The sequence below is a fragment of the Lissotriton helveticus genome, chromosome 10, assembly GCF_964261635.1.
Source record: "Lissotriton helveticus chromosome 10, aLisHel1.1, whole genome shotgun sequence".
Taxonomy (NCBI): Eukaryota; Metazoa; Chordata; class Amphibia; order Caudata; family Salamandridae; genus Lissotriton; species Lissotriton helveticus.
This window is the reverse complement of record NC_136071.1, coordinates 1,153,949,403-1,153,970,166: the sequence shown is the minus strand read 5'-3', so window position 1 is coordinate 1,153,970,166 and position 20,764 is coordinate 1,153,949,403. Positions and strand designations below refer to the sequence as shown.

General features: G+C 45.4%; 1 protein-coding gene across 5 annotated transcripts in view; it reads right to left on the bottom strand.

Annotated features, from left to right (window-relative positions):
• TOP2B (DNA topoisomerase II beta) overlaps nucleotides 1-20,764 on the bottom strand; it is a 607,938-nt gene that overhangs the window by 122,351 nt on the left and 464,823 nt on the right. For all 5 annotated transcript variants that reach the window (XM_078663968.1, XM_078663967.1, XM_078663969.1 and 2 more), the window contains exon 31: nucleotides 15,127-15,499. In XM_078663968.1, coding sequence (XP_078520094.1) covers nucleotides 15,127-15,499 — 373 coding nt within the window. The remainder of the gene's footprint in view (nucleotides 1-15,126; nucleotides 15,500-20,764) is intronic.

The following is a 20,764-nucleotide window of genomic DNA, read 5'->3' as shown; positions in this document are numbered from 1 at the left end:
ATAGAAAACGGAAAATAGATAAAATGTGGGGATTGATTATGTCATAAAACCTTTTTTTTTTCTTTTTTTATTTCTTTATTCTTTCATTTGATTTTTATGTTACTGGTTCATTTTTAATCATGCTGTATGTAAATAATTTCAGGTTTTTCTCTGCTGCTTCCCATGACGCAAATAAAAAAAATAAAAAAATCGAACATATGGATTATTATTATTTTCTGAATCTGATTCTATGGGAACTAGGTGCAGTGAAGACACAACATTACCTTAGTCTGTGTCAAGACAGATTTGACTCTGGGTCAGGTACCAGAGTCTGCAAAGGATCCACCTATAGCACGGCATGATGGGCCCTGCGTAGGCCTTAGAGTCGGAACGGGAGTCAACGACCGAGTCAGTGCAGGTGGATTAGGCAGCCCAGAGGACAGATCTGCCAGCTGTAAGTGGTTCCTTGCACGGCAAAGGCATGCCAGAGGGAGCCACAAATATGCAGCATGGCCTCCTTAAATGCCTCAACCTGCTGCGGCATCACGGATGGCCCTGGGAACTCAAAGGGCTTTGGAGAAAAATTGCGGGATCAGGTCCTCAACTGGGGTTGAGAGCGAGATATAGTGGCACCTAGACACCCTTGTGGCTACTCTTTTAGAGAGGGGCAAAATGGGGCTGCATTTTGTTTCGCCTTCTTGTGTTTCTACTTCAACTTGGACTTCAACTTACCAGATTGGCTTGTCTGCAGAGAGGACCTGTCACAGGATCGGGAACAGGTGAAGTTCAGTGTCGCTTCACAGTCCCAAATCGCATAAGGGCACACTCCTCACAAGACCGGATGTTGTGACCCAAGCTCAAACACCAGGTACACACCTTGAATTGGTTAGTCATTGAAATCAGTCCCAGCATTGTTTGACCCCCCTAGTTTTAGGTGGGGACATTGTTCCCTTAACATATAGGAATTCAGGTTGGAAAGTTCACCAAATAGATGAAAAAAAGGATGCAGAGTTCCAGATCCATGTTCAAAGGCTCGCATAGAAAGAAACTGATGACGGCACCCAAAGGTAGTGCTTATATGAGTTTTGTCACATCCGGGGCAGAACAAAGCCAACGCGGGAAGTCAATGCGGAGCCACACGGCTCCATCTAAAGGTGCGATGGATCACTGCTATGAAAATTTCTCGATCTAAAATGGCTTCGAGGAGATAACCTAAAGGGATGGAATCTGTGGTTAGACGTATCCATAACAAAATCTAAGCACTACAACACCCACTTTGCAACCCATGCATGGGATTTTCTACAGCTGATTTCTCTTTACTCGTCATCGAGAAATTGCAGTAATAAGTTCTACATTACATATACTGTAAGCATCTGTTTTTCAAGTGGGGTGCTGTGTATTCTCATGCTCTGCATGTCCCTGCCATCTAGTGTTGGGCTTCAAATGTAGCAAGTTTTTGAAGTCTTGCAAGTCACAAGTTATCTGTGAGTGCTCCACTAGTTGTGAATGCACATGGGCAGCAACTCCACTGTTCGATTGATTTCCACACAGGCGTTGAGTAGGCATTGAGTAGCGTGTGAATAGTATAGAGACTATGTGTGTTATATGAATAATTATGTTGGTTGTAGATATCCGTGGCAAACTGCGGTTTATGGGGAGGTGGGGTGGTCGTATGTAAATCTACAGTACTACATGTGACAAACAGATGCGTACAAGGTAAGCCATGTAGTGCATTTGTATCACGTGTGGCTGTAGATAAACTTGTTCTTTATCTACTGTAAAGCAGTACTCTACAGAGTGGTGGCTAGCCAGTAGCTGGTGCAGAGGACTGAAAGGCAGTCATTAGGACAATTTGACCAACTCAAGCTTGTTGCCTTGCAAGAATGTCCACACATTGTTTTGTGAAGGTGTTTGGCGCCGACCATGTGGCCGCTTTACAGATGTCAGCTATCGGTATGTTTACAAGTGGAATGAGGTTTGGGGAGAGCAGGTAGCGTCCTTTTTAGGGCTCGGGCCTAAGCCACCACGAAGTGGAGGCGGAGCTTCCGAGCTCTTATGTGTTCAAAAAAAAAATGCAGAAAGGAGTCCGGCTGGCACATTCCTTAGTTTTTTATGGCATCTGCCTAGTGATTCGTCTTCGCTGTGCTGTGTATTTAGTAGCGTTGACGTGATAGGCTATAAGTAATTTACGCGTGCCCGATGTGGCATATTCTGTGCGAGAACGAGCACGGCAGAGTGATTAATCTTAATTAGGAGCTGTCAGAGTGCCCGTGTAATGCAATCCAGATGGTGCGAGCGCGTTCACCATTGCATTGCATGTTTCATGCGCGCGTTTAACATTTAAGTCTCCCGGTCTGGCTGACGCGCAGGAATGTTGAATATTTACAGCCTGGGCTGATTGGCTTCAGAGAAGGTAAAGAGGACAGACAACGTGGTTCATCATACAAAGGAAGATTTTGTTTTGTTTTATCTTTTCCTTTTCCCTCCCGATTTCCTTACACTTTTTCTTGAGGTGTTTACTCTTTTTGTTTATATTTTTAGACGCCCCTCTCGCCTTGTTTGTGAATATAGAAAACATTCAATCACACAATGTATGCTCATTCTCTTCTGACAGCATGCCGTCTGACCCCCGTTCCCACGTCACGACAGGCGGCTGAGGATCCTGTCTCTGTGACTAGGGCAGTATTAGTTGAGTCTCCGGGCAGGAAGCGCCTTGGTGGGCGTGAAGGGGCGTGTAGGGTCACATACACCACCGAATCGAACACGTCAACATTTGACACCTTGTCTCGTGGGCGCGAGTGACCGCTCGCAGCCTCAGACCCAGTGGAGAGCAGTGCGATCCTAACATTAGAGCAGCTTGTTAAAAGCGACGTATAGCACCAAGAAGGCTTCTTGGCGCTGGGATATCACTGCCAACTGACTGCCAAGAGACAGCATGGTAATCACAGGAAGGATGTTTCCGATTAATACTGTGGGTAGACTCAGCTGAGAGGCCATGAGTTGAATGATCATGGCGTGTAAACAAACATCCGATAGGCCGTTTTTTGGTGGGCCATCCTCTTCTGTGCCTTTTTTCTGCTTGTCTACAATTCCAACGTGTCCAGGTCCTCAGAGCTATGCTGTTTTTTTTTTTTTTACATAATATAGTCCTTTATCACCATAACATGACGCAGCACAACGCTGTTCTTTATCGAACCGAGTCTGATGCACACTGACTAGGTGTGGTGAGCCTCGCTCTTACGATTTCAGTGCCGAAGTTGTGTCACCTTTTTAGAGCATTAATCTACGCAGTAGCGCCCAGAAGCGGTCCACCTTCGGCCAGGCACAGTAGGCAGGCCACTTATTTGCCTACTCTTTCAGTCAACATCTTTTACATTTAAAATGTCAAAAACTCCACAGGGGGTCTTCTCTGTGGCAGGAATGAGTGAGAAAATTAACCTTTTAGCTGGCAAGACAGCTCAGAGGGTTGAGTCATCACTGCAGATACCTGCTGGTTCCGTGATCACAGCAGTGCGGTGTGTCAGCCTTTCCTCCATTTAAAGTAGATGAAATGCGTAACACTGAGAGGAGAAATTTAAATTGCTGACGAACCATGAGTGTTATTGTTGCACCCGTCACGTGTGGAAGGGGGAGGGGGTGAGGGGGGATACACGTTCACCCTGCTGGCGTCGGTTCTTCAGAGCATCAGACATTTTTCTAAAAGTCACTTAAATACCTCAGATGTTTCTGACTGGGAAATGGTAGTTTGACTCTCAGGCAACAAATTGTTCAGAATTGAGTTTATTTTTATTTATAATGTTCAATTATAGTGCCGTAAGCCGAGCTTTAAGAACCAGTAACAAAAATTACAAAAGTACAAACAAGACACCATAAAGGCAACAACAGAGAGACAATGAAAGAAAACAAAAAAATGCTATAACATCATGACAAAACCGTAAACTAACAACGAGGCACTATACTTGTTTTTATTTTTTCAAGTGCGTGCTTTTTTTTCCCCCTGGCACCCCGGCCACTTTAACAGAGTAGCTAAACAAGGGCGTATTTATAGGGCCGGTAAATTACTTTATCCCGCGGTGTAATTTATAAACAAATGTGAATTCACTAGGAACGCAGCTTCCAGCATTTGATGACACCCAGCGTCATTAAGCAGTAGAATGAAACTGGATGTGGACGCTCTGACACCTTCGGGTAATGTTCGCGCTGTAGAAAATCGCATAAAATAAAATAAAATATTTACACTTCGACGATGCATTGCAGAGTCGGGCCAAGCCCTCGGGCAAATGCGTGTCCCAAAACAATTTTCATCCATGTTCAACGTGAATAAGTCACAAATTACCACGGTTTGTCCGAGAACACGAAAGTGGGTTGAGGATACACTTAAAATTATCTCCACAGCTGAACCACTGAAAACATCGCTGGTTTAACGCTCCCCACACATCAGCCGGCGCCTTTACGCCACATTCGGCACTTGGAGGCCTTCATTTTGGGAAGAAATATTCATTTCGACAATAAAAGATAGTTTGTCGCTTCCCATTTTCTCGTGTCGGTAAAAGTACTGAGTAGTGAGTAGTGAGTAGTGAGTAGTGAGTAGTGAGTAGTGAGTAGTGAGTAGTGAGTAGTGAGTAGTGAGTAGTGAGTAGTGAGTAGCGAGTAGCGAGTAGAGTAGCGAGTAGAGTAGCGAGTAGAGTAGCGAGTAGAGTAGCGAGTAGAGTAGCGAGTAGAGTAGCGAGTAGAGTAGTGAGTAGAGTGTAGTGAGGAGTGTGTAGTGAGGAGTGTGTAGTGAGGAGTGTAGTGAGGAGTGTAGTGAGTAGTGAGTAGTGAGTAGTGAGTAGAGTAGTGAGTAGTGAGTGCAGAGTAGTGAGTAGAGTAGTGAGTAGAGTAGTGAGTAGAGTAGTGAGTAGAGTAGTGAGTAGAGTAGTGAGTAGAGTAGTGAGTAGAGTAGTGAGGTGAGTAGTGAGGTGAGTAGTGAGGTGAGTAGTGAGGTGAGTAGTGAGGTGAGTAGTGAGGTGAGTAGTGAGGTGAGTAGTGAGGTGAGTAGTGAGGTGAGTAGTGAGTAGTGAGTGCAGAGTAGTGAGTAGAGTAGTCAGTAGAGTAGTGAGTAAAGTAGTGAAGTGAGTAGAGTAGTGAGTAAAGTAGTGAGTGCAGAGTAGTGAGTAGAGAAGTGAGTAGTGAGTAGAGTAGTGAGTAGTGAGTAGAGTAGTTAGTAGAGTAGTGAGTAGTGAGTAGAAAGTAGTGAGTAGAAAGTAGTGAGTAGAGTAGTGAGTGGAGAGTAGTGAGTAGAGTAGTGAGTAATGAGCAGAGTAGTGAGTAGTGAGTAGAGTAGTGAGTAGAGTAGTGAGTGCAGAGTAGTGAGTGCAGAGTAGTGAGTGCAGAGTAGTGAGTAGAGTAGTGAGTAGATAGTGAGTAGAGTAGTGAGTAGAGTAGTGAGTAGAGTAGTGAGTAGAGTAGTGAGTAGAGTAGAGTAGTGAGTAGAGTAGAGTAGTGAGTAGAGTAGAGTAGTGAGTAGAGTAGAGTAGTGAGTAGAGTAGTGAGTAGAGTAGTGAGTAGAGTAGAGTAGTGAGTATAGTGAGTAGAGTAGTGAGTAGAGTAGTGAGTAGAGTAGTGAGTAGTGAGTAGTGAGTGCAGAGTAGCGAGTAGTGAGTAGAGTAGTGAGTAGAGTGGTGAGTAGTGAGTGCAGAGTAGTGAGTAGTGAGTAGTGAGTAGTGAGTGCAGAGTAGCGAGTAGTGAGTAGAGTAGTGAGTAGAGTGGTGAGTAGTGAGTGCAGAGTAGTGAGTAGTGAGTAGTGAGTAGTGAGTAGTGAGTGCAGAGTAGTGAGTGCAGAGTAGTGAGTGCAGAGTAGTGAGTGCAGAGTAGTGAGTGCAGAGTAGTTGAGTAGAGTAGTGAGTAGAGTAGTGAGTAGAGTAGTGAGTAGAGTAGTGAGTAGAGTAGTGAGTAGAGTAGTGAGTAGAGTAGTGAGTAGAGTAGTGAGTAGAGTAGTGAGTAGTGAGTAGTGAGTGCAGAGTAGTGAGTAGTGAGTGCAGAGTAGTGAGTAGTGAGTGCAGAGTAGTGAGTGCAGAGTAGTGAGTGCAGAGTAGTGAGTAGTGAGTAGTGAGTAGTGAGTAGTGAGTAGTGAGTAGTGAGTAGTGAGTAGAGTAGTGAGTAGAGTAGTGAGTAGAGTAGTGAGTAGAGTAGTGAGTAGAGTAGTGAGTAGAGTAGTGAGTAGAGTAGTGAGTAGAGCAGTGAGTAGAGCAGTGAGTAGAGTAGTGAGTAGTGAGTAGTGAGTGCAGAGTAGTGAGTAGTGAGTAGTGAGTAGTGAGTAGAGCAGTGAGTAGAGCAGTGAGTAGAGTAGTGAGTAGTGAGTAGTGAGTAGTGTAGTGAGTAGTGAGTAGTGAGTGCAGAGTAGTGAGTAGTGAGTAGTGAGTAGTGAGTAGAGTAGTGAGTAGAGTAGTGAGTAGAGTAGTGAGTAGAGTAGTGAGTAGAGTAGTGAGTAGTGAGTAGTGAGTAGTGAGTGCAGAGTAGTGAGTAGTGAGTAGAGTAGTGCGTAGAGTAGTGCGTAGAGTAGTGCGTAGAGTAGTGAGTAGAGTAGTGAGTAGAGTAGTGAGTAGAGCAGTGAGTAGAGTAGTGAGTAGTGAGTAGTGAGTAGTGTAGTGAGTAGAGTAGTGAGTAGAGTAGTGAGTAGAGTAGTGAGTAGAGTAGTGAGTAGAGTAGTGAGTAGAGTAGTGAGTAGAGTAGTGAGTAGAGTAGTGAGTAGAGTAGTGAGTAGTGAGTAGTGAGTGCAGAGTAGTGAGTAGTGAGTAGAGTAGTGCGTAGAGTAGTGCGTAGAGTAGTGCGTAGAGTAGTGAGTAGAGTAGTGAGTAGAGTAGTGAGTAGAGTAGTGAGTAGAGTAGTGAGTAGAGTAGTGAGTAGAGTAGTGAGTAGAGTAGTGAGTAGAGTAGTGAGTAGAGTAGTGAGTAGTGAGTGCAGAGTAGTGAGTAGTGAGTGCAGAGTAGTGAGTGCAGAGTAGTGAGTAGTGAGTAGTGAGTAGTGCGTAGTGAGTAGTGAGTAGTGAGTAGAGTAGTGAGTAGAGTAGTGAGTAGAGTAGTGCGTAGAGTAGTGCGTAGAGTAGTGCGTAGAGTAGTGCGTAGAGTAGTGCGTAGAGTAGTGCGTAGAGTAGTGCGTAGAGTAGTGAGTAGAGTAGTGAGTAGAGTAGTGAGTAGAGTAGTGAGTAGAGTAGTGAGTAGAGTAGTGAGTAGAGTAGTGAGTAGAGTAGTGAGTAGAGTAGTGAGTAGTGAGTGCAGAGTAGTGAGTAGTGAGTGCAGAGTAGTGAGTGCAGAGTAGTGAGTGCAGAGTAGTGAGTAGTGAGTAGTGAGTAGTGAGTAGTGAGTAGTGAGTAGTGAGTAGTGAGTAGAGTAGTGAGTAGAGTAGTGAGTAGAGTAGTGAGTAGAGTAGTGAGTAGAGTAGTGAGTAGAGTAGTGAGTAGAGTAGTGAGTAGAGTAGTGAGTAGAGCAGTGAGTAGAGCAGTGAGTAGAGCAGTGAGTGAGTAGAGCAGTGAGTAGAGCAGTGAGTAGAGTAGTGAGGTGAGTAGAGTAGAGTAGTGAGTAAAGTAGTGAGTGCAGAGTAGTGAGTAGAGAAGTGAGTAGTGAGTAGAGTAGTGAGTAGTGAGTAGAGTAGTGAGTAGAGTAGTGAGTAGAGTAGTGAGTAGAGTAGTGAGTAGAGTAGTGAGTAAAAAGTAGAGTAGTGAGTAGTGAGTAGAGTAGTGAGTAGAGTAGTGAGTAGAGTAGTGAGTAGAGTAGTGAGTAGAGAGTAGTGAGTAGAGAGTAGTGAGTGCAGACTAGTGAGTGCAGACTAGTGAGTGCAGACTAGTGAGTGCAGACTAGTGAGTGCAGACTAGTGAGTGCAGACTAGTGAGTGCAGACTAGTGAGTGCAGACTAGTGAGTGCAGACTAGTGAGTGCAGACTAGTGAGTAGAGTAGTGAGTAGAGAGTGCAGAGTAGTGAGTAGAGTAGTGAGTAGAGTAGTGAGTGCAGAGTAGAGTAGTGCGTAGAGTAGTGAGTAGAGTAGTGAATGCAGAGTAGAGTAGTGAGTAGGACATCACAGGCAGCAGCTGTGCAAGCTTCTTACACTCACAAGGAGACTACAGGCAGCTGAGGTGCAAGCTTCTCACACTCACAAGAACGACATCACAGGCAGCAGCAGTGCAAGCTTCTTACACTCACAAGAAGGACATCACAGACAGCACCAGTGCAAAGTTCTTACACTCACAAGGAGACATGCCAGCAGAGGTGCAAGCTTCTCACACTCACAAGAAGGACATCACAGGCAGTAACGGTGCAATATTCTCACACTCACAAGGAGATCACTGGCAGTACACACCACATGAACACACTCCACAACACATAGCAACAATACATTGGCATGTATAATGCCATTAGCTCAAACTCAAATAAATCCGAGCCCGATTACATTTCTAATGCTTGTTAATTTAAGGTAGCAGGTTTGAAAGCATTTGATAATCGAGCTGGCTATACCTGCTTTTGCTATGGATGACCTTTATGAGGCTGTGCAAACACAACAAAAAGATGTGGTGTTTTGCAGAAGAACTTTGTCCTATCCGCATAATATTTAAGTGTGTGAAGTGTTCTCTTTGCTACCAAGTAAAGCAAGGGTAAGAAGACCGGGACCTCCATTCTTTGGTTACGCTTAAAGGGGAAAGTCACCTTAGATAGGAATTTAGGGTTGGTTCCAAGGACAACCCGTTCACTGTGACCTTGGTAAAAAGACTCTTGCAGCGTAAGGGCCTGAAGTTCACTAATAAGAATAAGGGGCGTTTCGGCTACCAGGAAGGTGACCTTCCAGGAGAGGAACTTTAAAGGGCAAGAGTGTAATGGTTCCAAAGGAAGGCACATGTGTCTGGTAAGGACAACTTTGAGGTTCTAGGCTAGGGCAGGTGGCACTCTGGGGTGAGATCACAGGTTTTAGTCCCTCATTGAAGGCTTTAATGACAGGGATTTTGATAAGTGAGCAATGTTACCTGTTCTGCATATATTGAGTCAGAGAGTGTAGTTGAATAAAGGTACAGACCAGTCCTGACTTTCGCAAATGTAAAAAGTAACAAATGATGTCTGTGTTATACCATACGTGTAAAATGGTTTAAGCAGTTCGGGGCACAGTAGTGAATAACCGTCTTCCACTTAGCGGCATAGCAAGTATGTGTGGTAGGCCTAGGGGCTTCCTTTAGTATGTTCATTTGGTCTTGACGCCAGTTAAGGTAACCAAATTCAAGGACCTTAGGAGTCAGATGACTAGGATGAGCTGCCTGGGGTCTGGGTCTCAGACCCTGCCTTGATCCTGTATGGGAAGGTCCAGCCTGTTGGGGTGCTTCTCATGCAGTGCAATGGACCTCTCTAGGAGGGTTGAGAACCATGGTTGTCTGGCACAGATGGAAGCCACTAGGATGAGGGTGAAGGGTGTCTGCTGCAGCATGTATGGTAGAAGTGTGAGAGGAGGAAACGCATACGCAAAGATCCCTGACCATTTCATCCACCAGAATTGGCCATGAACTGAGGGTGTGGAAACTGGAGGCAAAGTTTCAGCATTTTGCGTTTTCGTAAGTGGAGAAAAGGTCTAGGTCTGGGACGCCCCACCGACAAAAATAACAAGAGGAGGACTTGTGGGTAGAGTTCCCACTCATGGACTGGTTGCTGGGCCCTGCTGAGTTGGTCTGCCAAGTCATTGTCCTCCCCTGGAAGGTACTCCACTAGGAGATGCACTTGGTAATGGATCGCCAAATGCCAAATTCACTGTGCTAGTTCTGACAGCTCAGGAGTGTGTGCCGCCTTGCTTTTGCAGGTAAAACATGGTGGTCATGTGGTATGCCAGCACTAGAAATTTCTTCCTCTGAATGTCCTGGAGAAAAGCTTTGAGAGGCAAGTTTATGGCCAAGAGTTACAGAAGGTTGATGTTGAGACTTCGTAGATGTGAAGGCCACAGAACCTGGACTGTCATGGTGCCTAGGCACGCCCATATCTCCCCTTGAATATTTCTGCAGTGATGGACTCTTCCAGAATTTGGCCCGCAAAGGGCCTGCCCCGCTAAAGATAGTTGCAGTTCCATCACTGCAGAGAGCGATGGCTCTTATCAACACTTGATCTTACCAGTGACGCTTTGCTTGGGACCTTTGAGACACTCTTGGCGAAGAACCACCTGGAGCCTTGTGTGAGAGACTATGGCTATTATCTAAGTAGGAAAATACAGGATTCCCACTGCCTTCTGAGGAAGGCGGCTACCAATGCTAGACATGTGGTGAAGACCCTAAGGCAACAGATGAGTCGGATGAATAGGGATATGAAAATAAGCATCCTTCAGGTCTAGTGTGGCCATGAAGTCGCATTGCTGAATCAAGGAAATGACATCTTATTAGCTGACCACATGGAAATGTTCTGAGAAGATGTGCCTGTGGAGAGCCCTGATATAGAGGATTGGCCAGAGGCACCCGACCTTTCTGGGGATGAGGAAGTAAAGGGAGTAGAAGCAGTAGGGCCTGTTTTTATTGGGGGGGGGGGGGGGGGGGACAGGTAGCTGTCAACCCGCCCCTTGCCTGTTGCCTCCGAATGGAGCTCCTTGGTCGGTGGTACTTGAAGGGCACCCATGGCCTCAGCAATATGTGTGTCCTTGTTGATTTTTTCTAAAATCTCATCAACCAGCAGACCGAAAAGGACCTCTGTCAAAGGGCTGGTTGATGAGTTCTTGTGGCAACTCTGACCTAAAGCCAGAAATATGAAGCTGTGAGTGGCAATGGAACATAACAAAGGTGTTTTCTCTTTGGCAGCTGTATCAGCTGAGTCTAACACACACCATACAGTGGTGTTGGATAGGGCTTTCCCCCTCTTGATAATCTCTTACCCCCTCTTCCGATATAGGTCAAAATGTTGGCGCAAGGCCTTTATTTCTTCCCATTAAGCCCTGTTATATCAGGACAGGAGACCCATGGAATGGGCGATTCGCTAGTGTAGTACTGAACCACCTGCCACCCTTTAGTTAGGGGCATCCATTTGCTAACTCTTTATCAGGAAGGGAAGCGTCACTTGTGGCTTGGGCTGCATGGCATCCGATAAAGAGGATCAGATGGTGCAGGAATAAACTTTTTTTTTCAACAATGGGTGGTACCACCCAGGATCTCACAGGCTCCCAGATGCAGACTTAACCATACCCTTTAACACAGGGGGGGAAGGTTGCACAGTAAATTTAGTTGTGGGATCTGTGCCTGGATCTGTGCCTGGTTCTGCTGCCTAAGGATCTTCTTGCTCCTCAAGGCAAAGCAGGCGTTGTGGTGGGTGTTGTCGTGCTCTGAAGAGAGCGAGGATGGGATACTTCAAGAGACACTGATGGACTTCTCTTTTTGCCTCTTCACTCTCCTGAGTAGAGAAAGGGTGGGGGCCAGAATGGTGGGGTGGCTTAAACAGCTGGGAGGCTTGGTCTTTGCAGTTATCATCCAGAGCAGGTCAAGAGACAAGCATTGGAAATGCAATAGGTCTCGCAGCATTAGAGTTAGTGCTTTTAGAATTGTTTATGGGTTTTTTTGTAAATCTTTAGCATTTTGGTTTCCTGTAGCCAATGCTAAAGAATTAAAAAAAAAAACCATAAACATTTCTAAAAGCTCTAACTCAAATGCTCCGAGACCTATTCCACTGTGTGAGGGTGAGGGGTTGAGGGTGAGTGAGGGTGAGTGAGGGTGGGTGAGGGTGAGTGAGGGTGAGGGGTTGAGGGTGAGTGAGGGTGAGGGTGAGTGAGGGTGAGTAAGGGTGAGGGTGAGTGAGGGTGAGTGTGAGTGAGGGTGAGTGAGGGTGGGTGAGGGTGAGGGGTTGATGTTGAGGGTGAGGGGTTGAGGGTGAGTGAGGGGTTGAGGGTGAGTGAGGGTGAGGGTGAGTGAGGGTGAGGGGTTGAGGGTGAGTGAGGGGGTGAGGGTGAGGGGTTGAGGGTGAGTGAGGGTGAGGGGTTGAGGGTGAGTGAGGGTGAGGGTGAGTGAGGGTGAGTGAGGGTGATGGGTTGAGGGTGAGTGAGGGTGGGTGAGTGTGAGTGAGGGTGAGTGAGGGTGAGGGGTTGAGGGTGAGTGCAATTAGGTTAATGTCAGGTTGATTGCCCATTCAAATTATCACTGTCCTGTAACTCAGGATTGCTTTTAAAACCAGGGAATCCTGTCTGAGAAAAAAGCATGAAACATGCTATGCTTGGTATAACCCTGCTGGTCACAGGACAGGTTCCTGGGTCTTTCTCTGTCAGGGACAGGCCTCTGCCTCTGTGCACAGACTAGAATAATGTGACTCCAGGGGCAAAATAAAGGTCCGGGCCTTTTCACTGAGTCGGGCACTCGGGCAGGGGAACAAGTTTATCATACAGGGAACATTCACGCCCCAACAGCCATGAAAGCCATTGGCTTTGTCAATGATTTCTTCCGCTACATGGCTGCCCTGCCAGTGCATGCAGTAAAACCTTGCTTGAAGAACAATCTTTCAGAGTCAGGTGTTGTGCCAAACCCATCGGCGATTTTTTGAGTTAATATTTTCTTTGCTCTACTGATCCAAGATTATAGAGGGCTGGAAGTGAGCAGCCAGGAATTATTATTATTATTATTATTCCTGACACTGTCGTCGGTGCTGGAGTGAGCATACGGGACATGGGGCACTCGCCAGGAGGCTTTAGGTCAGGGGGCTGTGTTGAGGGCTGGAGGGCAGCCCTCGGGCCCGCCAATCGTGAAAGCAGCCACGAAGTAAAATGTCACTGGCACAGCCATGTCTCAGAACTGCATGCCAAACCGAAAATCTTTCTTTAAAAAGAATGTTTTGGCGTAATTTAAAAATAAACAATAGGTAAAGAACCCCCTAGCCTCCCTTGAGAGGATCAGAATGTCTTAAACATTTTCGGATGCACTTTTTACCTCACTATTCTTCCTCCCGTTGTAGGCTCTACGCGGGAGGAGGGGGGTGGGCAGCCATCGCTTCCGAGGGCTCAAGGCCCCAGGCGGCCGCTGCAACTGGCGGCGACTGCAGAGGAGGCCGCTGTTTCTCAGTGATCGCATTAGGTTGTTATGGTAACGCGGGCTTTCTCCGTGATTGAAAGGAGCAGAGGTCACGGGAAGAGCTGGGTGATTAGAGGAGATGGAGGGCAGAAAGAAAGAAACCCGTGCCTGAGAACAGGTCTGGAATAGCAATGAAGGAGGGAGTCAACGATGGAGAAATGGAGCAAACAGCTATGGACGAAGGGAAGGAAATCCAGGGCAGGAGGAGAGTGTTATGGAAGTTAGTGAAAGATGGATAGAAGGAAGGAACGAAGGACAGAATTAAAAGAAGGGGGGGAGGAACGAGACGAAGGCAAACAAGCAACAAGCCTTTCACCGTAACACGGCGGGCAGGGGAGGGGGCGGGCAGGGGAGGGGGCGGAGAGGGGAGAGGTGCGACACGGCAGGCAGGCAGGGGAGGAGAGTAGGAGGAGGAGGGGGGAGGAGAGTAGGGGAGGCACGGCCTAGCGGCAGGCAGGCAGGGGAGGAAAGGAGGAGGGGGGAGGAGAGTAGGGGAGGCACGGCCTAGCGGCCGTGCAATCAAGTAGTGAGGGGCGGAGCTGGGGGAGGCTGTGAGAGAGAGTAGGCGGCTGGGGGCATGTGCACGCGCATTTAAGCTCAATGCGCATGCGCATTGAGCTTAAATTTCTCGTGCACTGCAAGGAATCGCCACGATTCCTTGCAGTGTGGATAAAGAGCGGATAAGTGCCAATACTCTCGCCTTGCTCGATGCGCATGCGCATCGACAGGCGAGACCTAAAAAAAGAATTAACATTGGAGTACAAGTCTTCTCGGCGACAGTAAGTGAAATAACAGGTCCGAGGACTACAGCATTCATCGCCAAACAAATTGAGACTGGAAGCTACGTCAATACACATCCGAATCAAATTGCTGAGAAAAATAATCTAACCAGGCAGTGAGTACTCATGCACATTCACTACTAAGGGAGGAGTGATTCCTCTATACATTGAGACTTGAAGAAAAACAAGTTGCAACAGTCCGTGCTTGAGATTAAAAGGCAGGAGCTTCAGAGCATTTTGTATTTACAGCCACAAATGCTACAAACATCCATCCCTTTTGTAAAATTCTTGAAAGGCGTAAAGAACATATTTTCAGTCAAACTCAGGTTTATGCCTAAAATACCTTTGTGAACTGGACCTGTTGTCTTTTGGAAGTCCAGATATAAATGGGCATGCCCAAGATCATGGCAACTATTTTCCATCCATTCTATGTTCTTATCTGTAATATGAGGTGGTTGGCAAACAAATTATAATGGGAGGACAGCGAGATTCCCCCTGGCACCACAAGTAAAATTTACCCTAGGGCCCATAAAAGCATCTGACAGGCCTAGAAAACTTCAATGCTTCACGGTTAACCAACAAGGTCTGCCCTCACCAGTCCTGCCCTTGCTGTTCACTCACAATCTCTCAAAATCTAAGATGTACCACATCTTGCACTTGTATTTTCTAGCTACTCTCCCTTACTGATGAGTAGGCAAAGAACGCCCCTTGGATGTGTGAAATCACACCTCTTTTGTGACTATCATACTACTGACAACATAGAGTAACTTTCTAATAGAGAACTTCTCTCACATAGTACCTATATGTTAGGTGGCATACTAAAGGGCTAAAAAGCTTTAGAAACCTTCCTTTTCTCAGGTAGAAAATCTGTCCTCTGGTGCTGCCAGTTCAAACGGAATAGATTTCCTCCACATAGACTTCATTCTGTGAACAAAACTCATCACCAAATCAGGACCATTCAAGGGAAAGGTACAGCGTTCACTACAGTGAGAATTACTGCTGCAGTCATTGGTCCCACAATACCCAATGACAGAGGTCCGGTATTACACTATTTAAGCTATATACATTCTTAATCATCCGCTACAACATTTACATAAGCCGCAAATTACAAAAGCCCTCAAGCCCTGAAAAGGCATGCCAGTTTAAAACATATCTAGAAAGACAAACAATTCTCTCCATTGTATTACATCTCAACAGTTCATCCCATGAACATTTACACGGACCTTCAGCCCTAGGCAGGGCACATGACAATTCAGTAAACTTCTAGATATGATACAAGAACCACCTTACCACTTCCAACATCTTACAAAGTCGAACCATAATGAGTGCACTTACTCCGTAGTAAGCTTGAACTTGAAAGGTGAAGACTTGATGGACGACTTGACAGCGGAAAATTTGATTGACGCTTTGATAGGGGGTGTGGATTTGAAAGGGGGAGAAAATTTCTCAGGAGACGGTGGTTTCAGAGGGGGAGAAGATTTGACGGGAGAGGAGCTAAAATCGTCCTTGGCAAAACTGTCCAATCGCACATTCTCCTCATCCTCATCATCCAGATCGTCTGGCTCGTCTACCTCCGCCACCTCATTAGTTCTGACGGGTGAGGACTTTGGTTGGAGGTCATTTAAGTCATTACAGTCATGCAAGAGATCTTCATCTTCTTCAGCATCTTCCTCTTCTGAGAAATCAAACGTATACTTGGGCCGCTCAGCTGGAGTAAAGGAGGTGAAAATAGGAAGATTTAAGGCTTAAACAGCACATAATCTCAAAGCACGCACGTGAGTAACAAATTGCTGACAGAAGGCATAGTTCTAACAAATGCTTTTGAATCTTCTACACAAATGTACAAAGGCAGATCAAAGGTGAGACTTAAAATTGAAGGTATGATCCACTAAAATGGTTGGAAAATATATGCAAAAAGCCCAGCTGTGTCACAATAAGAATCCATTTATCAGTCACAATTAATGAAAGAACAGATAGATTTCTTGCTTATTTTTTGTTTGTTATACTTCCAAGAGCGTTGTATTGGGCAATTTAGATAACATTTGACTTTAGAGTTAAAAAAAAAAAGCACTAATAACAGGGCTTCACTAATTCGGTAGACATAAGCAAATAAAGGTTTGGCAGCTCATTCTGACACCCTGTGTTCCCTCCATGTAGGAAGCGAGTTATCTGCTCTGTGAAACAATCTTTTTAAAGAAGGTTGTGATAATGGTGAGAATTCCGGCAATTCTAAATTAATTGACATGAAAGTAAAAACGTTGCCACATTCATTTCTCTGTACTGATTCAACAATGTAAATACTATTGCACCAGAAATGTTAACAGCATAGTAGGGGCCATGTTACAGTGTACTTTTCTGGGGACAGTATAGAGACTTTTTAATTTCCCTGGTTGCACAAGATTTGCTGCATGATAGTCTGATAAAACACTACTTGGTGAAGCACACATATCTGCTAGTTTGTTATCTGCTTCTGGGCTTGCTCTGCCACAGACTATTCTGCTTGCCCGGTTTGCAATAGCATGAAGAGCATGCGAGTTCCTGCTTCAGAACGTACTAGGTTATTGTGCTTTCTGTCCTGATTAACCCTTCCAATGCAGATCGATTTCATACGTTTTCATGCTCCAGAACACTGCCTTGAGCACTAGAAGATTTGGTGTGCACTTGCCATGTAACCTAATCATACATACATCTGTTATAATGGTTACAGACAGAGAAAAGCAAGCATCTTAGGAAATTCTTAGGGGTCAATCACTCCAAAGGCCTGAAAGCCCTCTCCATAACCACCAGAGCTTCCTCGTAACCACAGATCAAAATGTACTTCAAGACCAAACAAGCAAAATTCCCTTCCCAATGGAATTTACTATCAAGGCAGGGTTGCTTTGTGATAGTGTACACAGATTCCCATGTTACAGCGTGACAGGCACTCTGCGTGGCAATGCAGTGGTAGCAGCCTTGGCCCTGGTAGAAGGAGCACTTGTTTCTGATGGGGGATGCTTGGCCAAAGCATAGCATGTCTTAATGCAAAGGACTATCCAACCTGTACAAGTTGTACACGTCCTTTTCTGCACCACATTTCCTTTCTTGGTCCCAGAGAACTACACACAAAGCTGATCACCCACCGCTGGTCTTTGGTGGCATCGAGGTTAAAATGTAGGGATCTCTTGAAGTCCAGCTACAAAAGTGACTCCTGCGCTTCGAGGGGTGAAGTGTAGGAAGCTGGCTCTTTGTATACTATACCAAAGTAAGGTATGGTGTGCACAGTGTTTAGTGGTTCCCTGAGGTATGGCAGAGGCTAAAGTAGATAATACCTTACTCTTTTGCAGTAGTGTGGTTGCAGAGTCAGGCTTGTCGGAGGGTAGTGTAGCATTTGTTGTACACACTCAGGCAAAACATGTCACATACTCAAAGATTGAGTCCAGATCAATTGTTTGTAAAAAAAAAGTTGTTACTTCGTTATTTTTATTGCCAGAACATAGATTTACTTAGTAGCAGGTAAGTGACCCTGTCAATAGAATAATTATTTTAAAGATAACAGTGTGTATTAGGTTTGTAGAAGCATACATGTTACTTTGCAGTAGAGGAATGGGTTGGAAGCTTTTTAAAAAACTTGCTATTACTTCAGATTACTTTCTAGTAACTTTTTAGTTACTTTTCTAGTTTAGGGCAAAACAAACAGTTTAGGCATTACAGTACATCAGTAAGCAGGTTAACTCATTTGAAGACACCAAGTTACTTAGTTGCAGTACAAGACAGGGTCAACACAGAACATTTTTCGAAGGTAAAACACCATGCAATCCTATGGTGAAAGGAAAATGCTACTTACCAGTATGCATCTATTCTTGGCATGTAGAGCTGGAGAGTTACACACTGTGCATAGATCGCCACCTAGTGTTGGGCCGGGATGTTTGCAGTTTGTTTTTGTCCTGAAAAGGTCTTTGGAAGTCACGAGATAGGTGAATCCTCTTTTGGACCACATTTCTTTTGGACCACATTGTGCATGGGCATCGGCTCCATCCTCAGATTGTTTTTCGCCATTAGGGAAATTATGGAGCTTTGCAAGAAAAGGAAGGATGTCCATGTAAGCTGTATCTAAATAAGATAATACTGGAACAGTCAAGGGGAGGCGGGTGGGCATGTGTAACCCTGCAGCTCTACATGCCAAGAACAGATGCATACCGCTAAGTAGCGTTTTCCGTTCAAGGCATATGAGCTGCAGATTACACACTGTGCATAGATTGTATAGCAATAAGCACTCTTAGCGGCAACCACCCCTATCATTTGCAGTAGTTTGAAATAATGTTTTGAGAACAGCCTGGCCCACATTAGCTTGTTGTTTGGTTTGCACATCTACACAATAGTGTTTTGTGAATGTGTGCGGTGTGGACCATGTAGCTGCTCTGCAGATGTCATCTAGGGGAATGTTCTCAAAAAATGCCATTAAAGCCCCTATTTTCCCCGTAGAGTGGGCTTTAGGAGGAACAGATAATGTACGTTTAGCTTTGTGGTAGCAAATCTGTATGCATTTCACAATCCATCTAGTTATCCCAGATTTTGATATGGGATTACCCTTGTGTGGTGGTGAGAAAGACACAAAAAGTTGTTTGGTCTTACAAAAGGGTGTGTTCTCTCGATGTAGTATAGCAATCCTCTTTTGACATCTAGGGTATGAAGAGCTGCAACTGTCTGTGGCTGCGAGAAGAAAACAGGTAGTTCCACAGATAGATTGAGGTGGAAGGGAGAAATGACCTTGGCCCGGAATTTTGGATTAGTATGGAGAACGAACTTATTATGATGCATTTGCAAAAATGGTTCTTGTATGGTTAGTGATTGTAGGTCAATAACTCTCCGTAGAGAAGTAATAGCTACTAGGAACGCAACCTTCCATGTTAAAAATTATAGTTCACATTTATGTAAAGTTTCAAAGGGAGGTCCCATTAGCCGTGTGAGAACAATGTTCAAATTCCATACTGGTGAAGGTGGTACCCTGGGAGGAATTATTCTCTTAAGGCCTTCCATAAAGGCTTTAATAGCAAGCACTCTGAAGAGAGATAGATGCTGTCTGTTTTGAAGATATACTGCTATGGCAGCAAGATGCAGTCTAATAGACGTGTAGGCTAAGTTACATCTTTGGAGGTGTAGTAAGTATCCTATGACGTGTTGAATAGGCACCTCTAGGGAATTAATATTGTTGTTGTGACAATATATTACAAAGCGTTTCCACTTAGCTGCATAGCATGCTCTAGTGGTTGGACGTCTAGCTTATTTTATGACATTCATGCAGTCCGGAGGAAGGTTAAGATATCCAAATTCTAGGATTTCAGGAGCCAGATCACAAGGTTGAGCTGAGCTGGGTCCGGGTGCCTGGTCTCTCCACGGTTCTGTGTTAAAAGGCGTGGAGACAGGTATAGTTTTAGGTGCGGTATTACAGAGTTGTAGCAGTGTGATGTACCACAGCTGTCTGGCCAACGTTGGAGCAACTAGGATGAGGGTCAGAGAATGCTGCTGTAGTTTGCGTATTACTAGTGGCATGAGTGGTAGAGGTGGAAAAGCGTACGCAAATCTGTTTGACCAGTTCATACATGTCGCATTGCCTTTGGACAGTGGGTGTGGATATCTGGCGGCGGAGCTTGGGCATTTTCGTGGGTGGAAAAGAGGTCTATCTGAGGTTGTCCCCACATCTGAAAGAATGGTTGAAGAACTTGCGGATCAAGTTCCCACTCGTGGGTCTGTTGTGTCCGACGACTTAACAAATATGCTATGGTATTTTGTACTCCTGGAACATGCTGGGCTAGGAAGAATATGTTTTGAGGTATAGTCCACCGCCATATGTTTGGTGCTAGTTGAGAGAGTTGCAGGGAGTGTGTTCCGCCCAGTTTCTGTATGTAATACATGGCTGTCATGTTGTCAGTGCTGAGGTTCCGGAGTTTTCGACTCTGCTTCGTACCTAGCCGCCATTTTGTGCTTAGCTGCCATTTTGTGTTGCCTCACTCAGGCAGCACGGCGAACGCGGTGTTTTTGCTTTTTCAGCTGCTACGTGTCTCTCCTGTTAAAGAGTAACCTTTGTCCTTGATTACCACAATGATGTCAGGGTCTGGCCGAGTTTGCTAAACCCATGTCTAGACTTATTAATCCTTGTCTAACTCCACTGTTTGCGTCCCACCATTCTTCCTGACTTAATTCTATTTGACTGGCCTTCGCTATTCTGTTTTTCTTCTCTAGTCTGTCCCTGGCGCCGGGAAACCCATTGCGGGTAGCTGTGCGCAATACAAGTTCAATAAAATAAAAATAAAATAAATATTCTCTTCGTGTATTCTCTGCTTACATAAACTATCCTTTGAAGCATTCAAACATGTTCTACCACCTGCAAATTGAATTACGGGCACTAGTGTTGATTAACTTGAGGGGAGGAGAGCACACGGGGTCTGAAAGGAGGGTGTGTTTTGGACATTCAATAGCTTGTTTTCGAACTATTCCTGTTAGTTGGTTTTGTATGTTTTGGGAGTGGGCATTGTAAACATATGTCCTATAAGAGATTGTGAGCCACGGAGTTAAGTGGCAGTCTCTTGAGAACATACCATTAGGGTACTTCTTAGACAACTGTGCTTGGCTGCAGCTAATAAATTTGATTTTCTACGCCCAACAGAGTGTCTCGTGTCTCTGTCTGACAAGGCAGGTGGACCCGGAGATCTTAGGCGTGCCCTGCCCTGCTGGGTCCATAAGGCCCGGTTCTCCAGTGCGGACTAACACAGCTTTGTTTGATACTTGCTTTAGGAAAGCTTTTAGTGCTAGGAATATAGCTAGTAACTCCAGGTGATTGATATGGAGTAACTTTTGTTGTGGTGTCCACCTGCCTTGCATGGTGTGTTGCAGTAGGTGAGCTCCCCAGCCGGCGAGCGATGCGCCCTCTGTCAAGACTATTTGAGGAACTGGCTCTAGGACAGGTCGACCTCTGGAGAGGTTTTTGGTGTTCCAC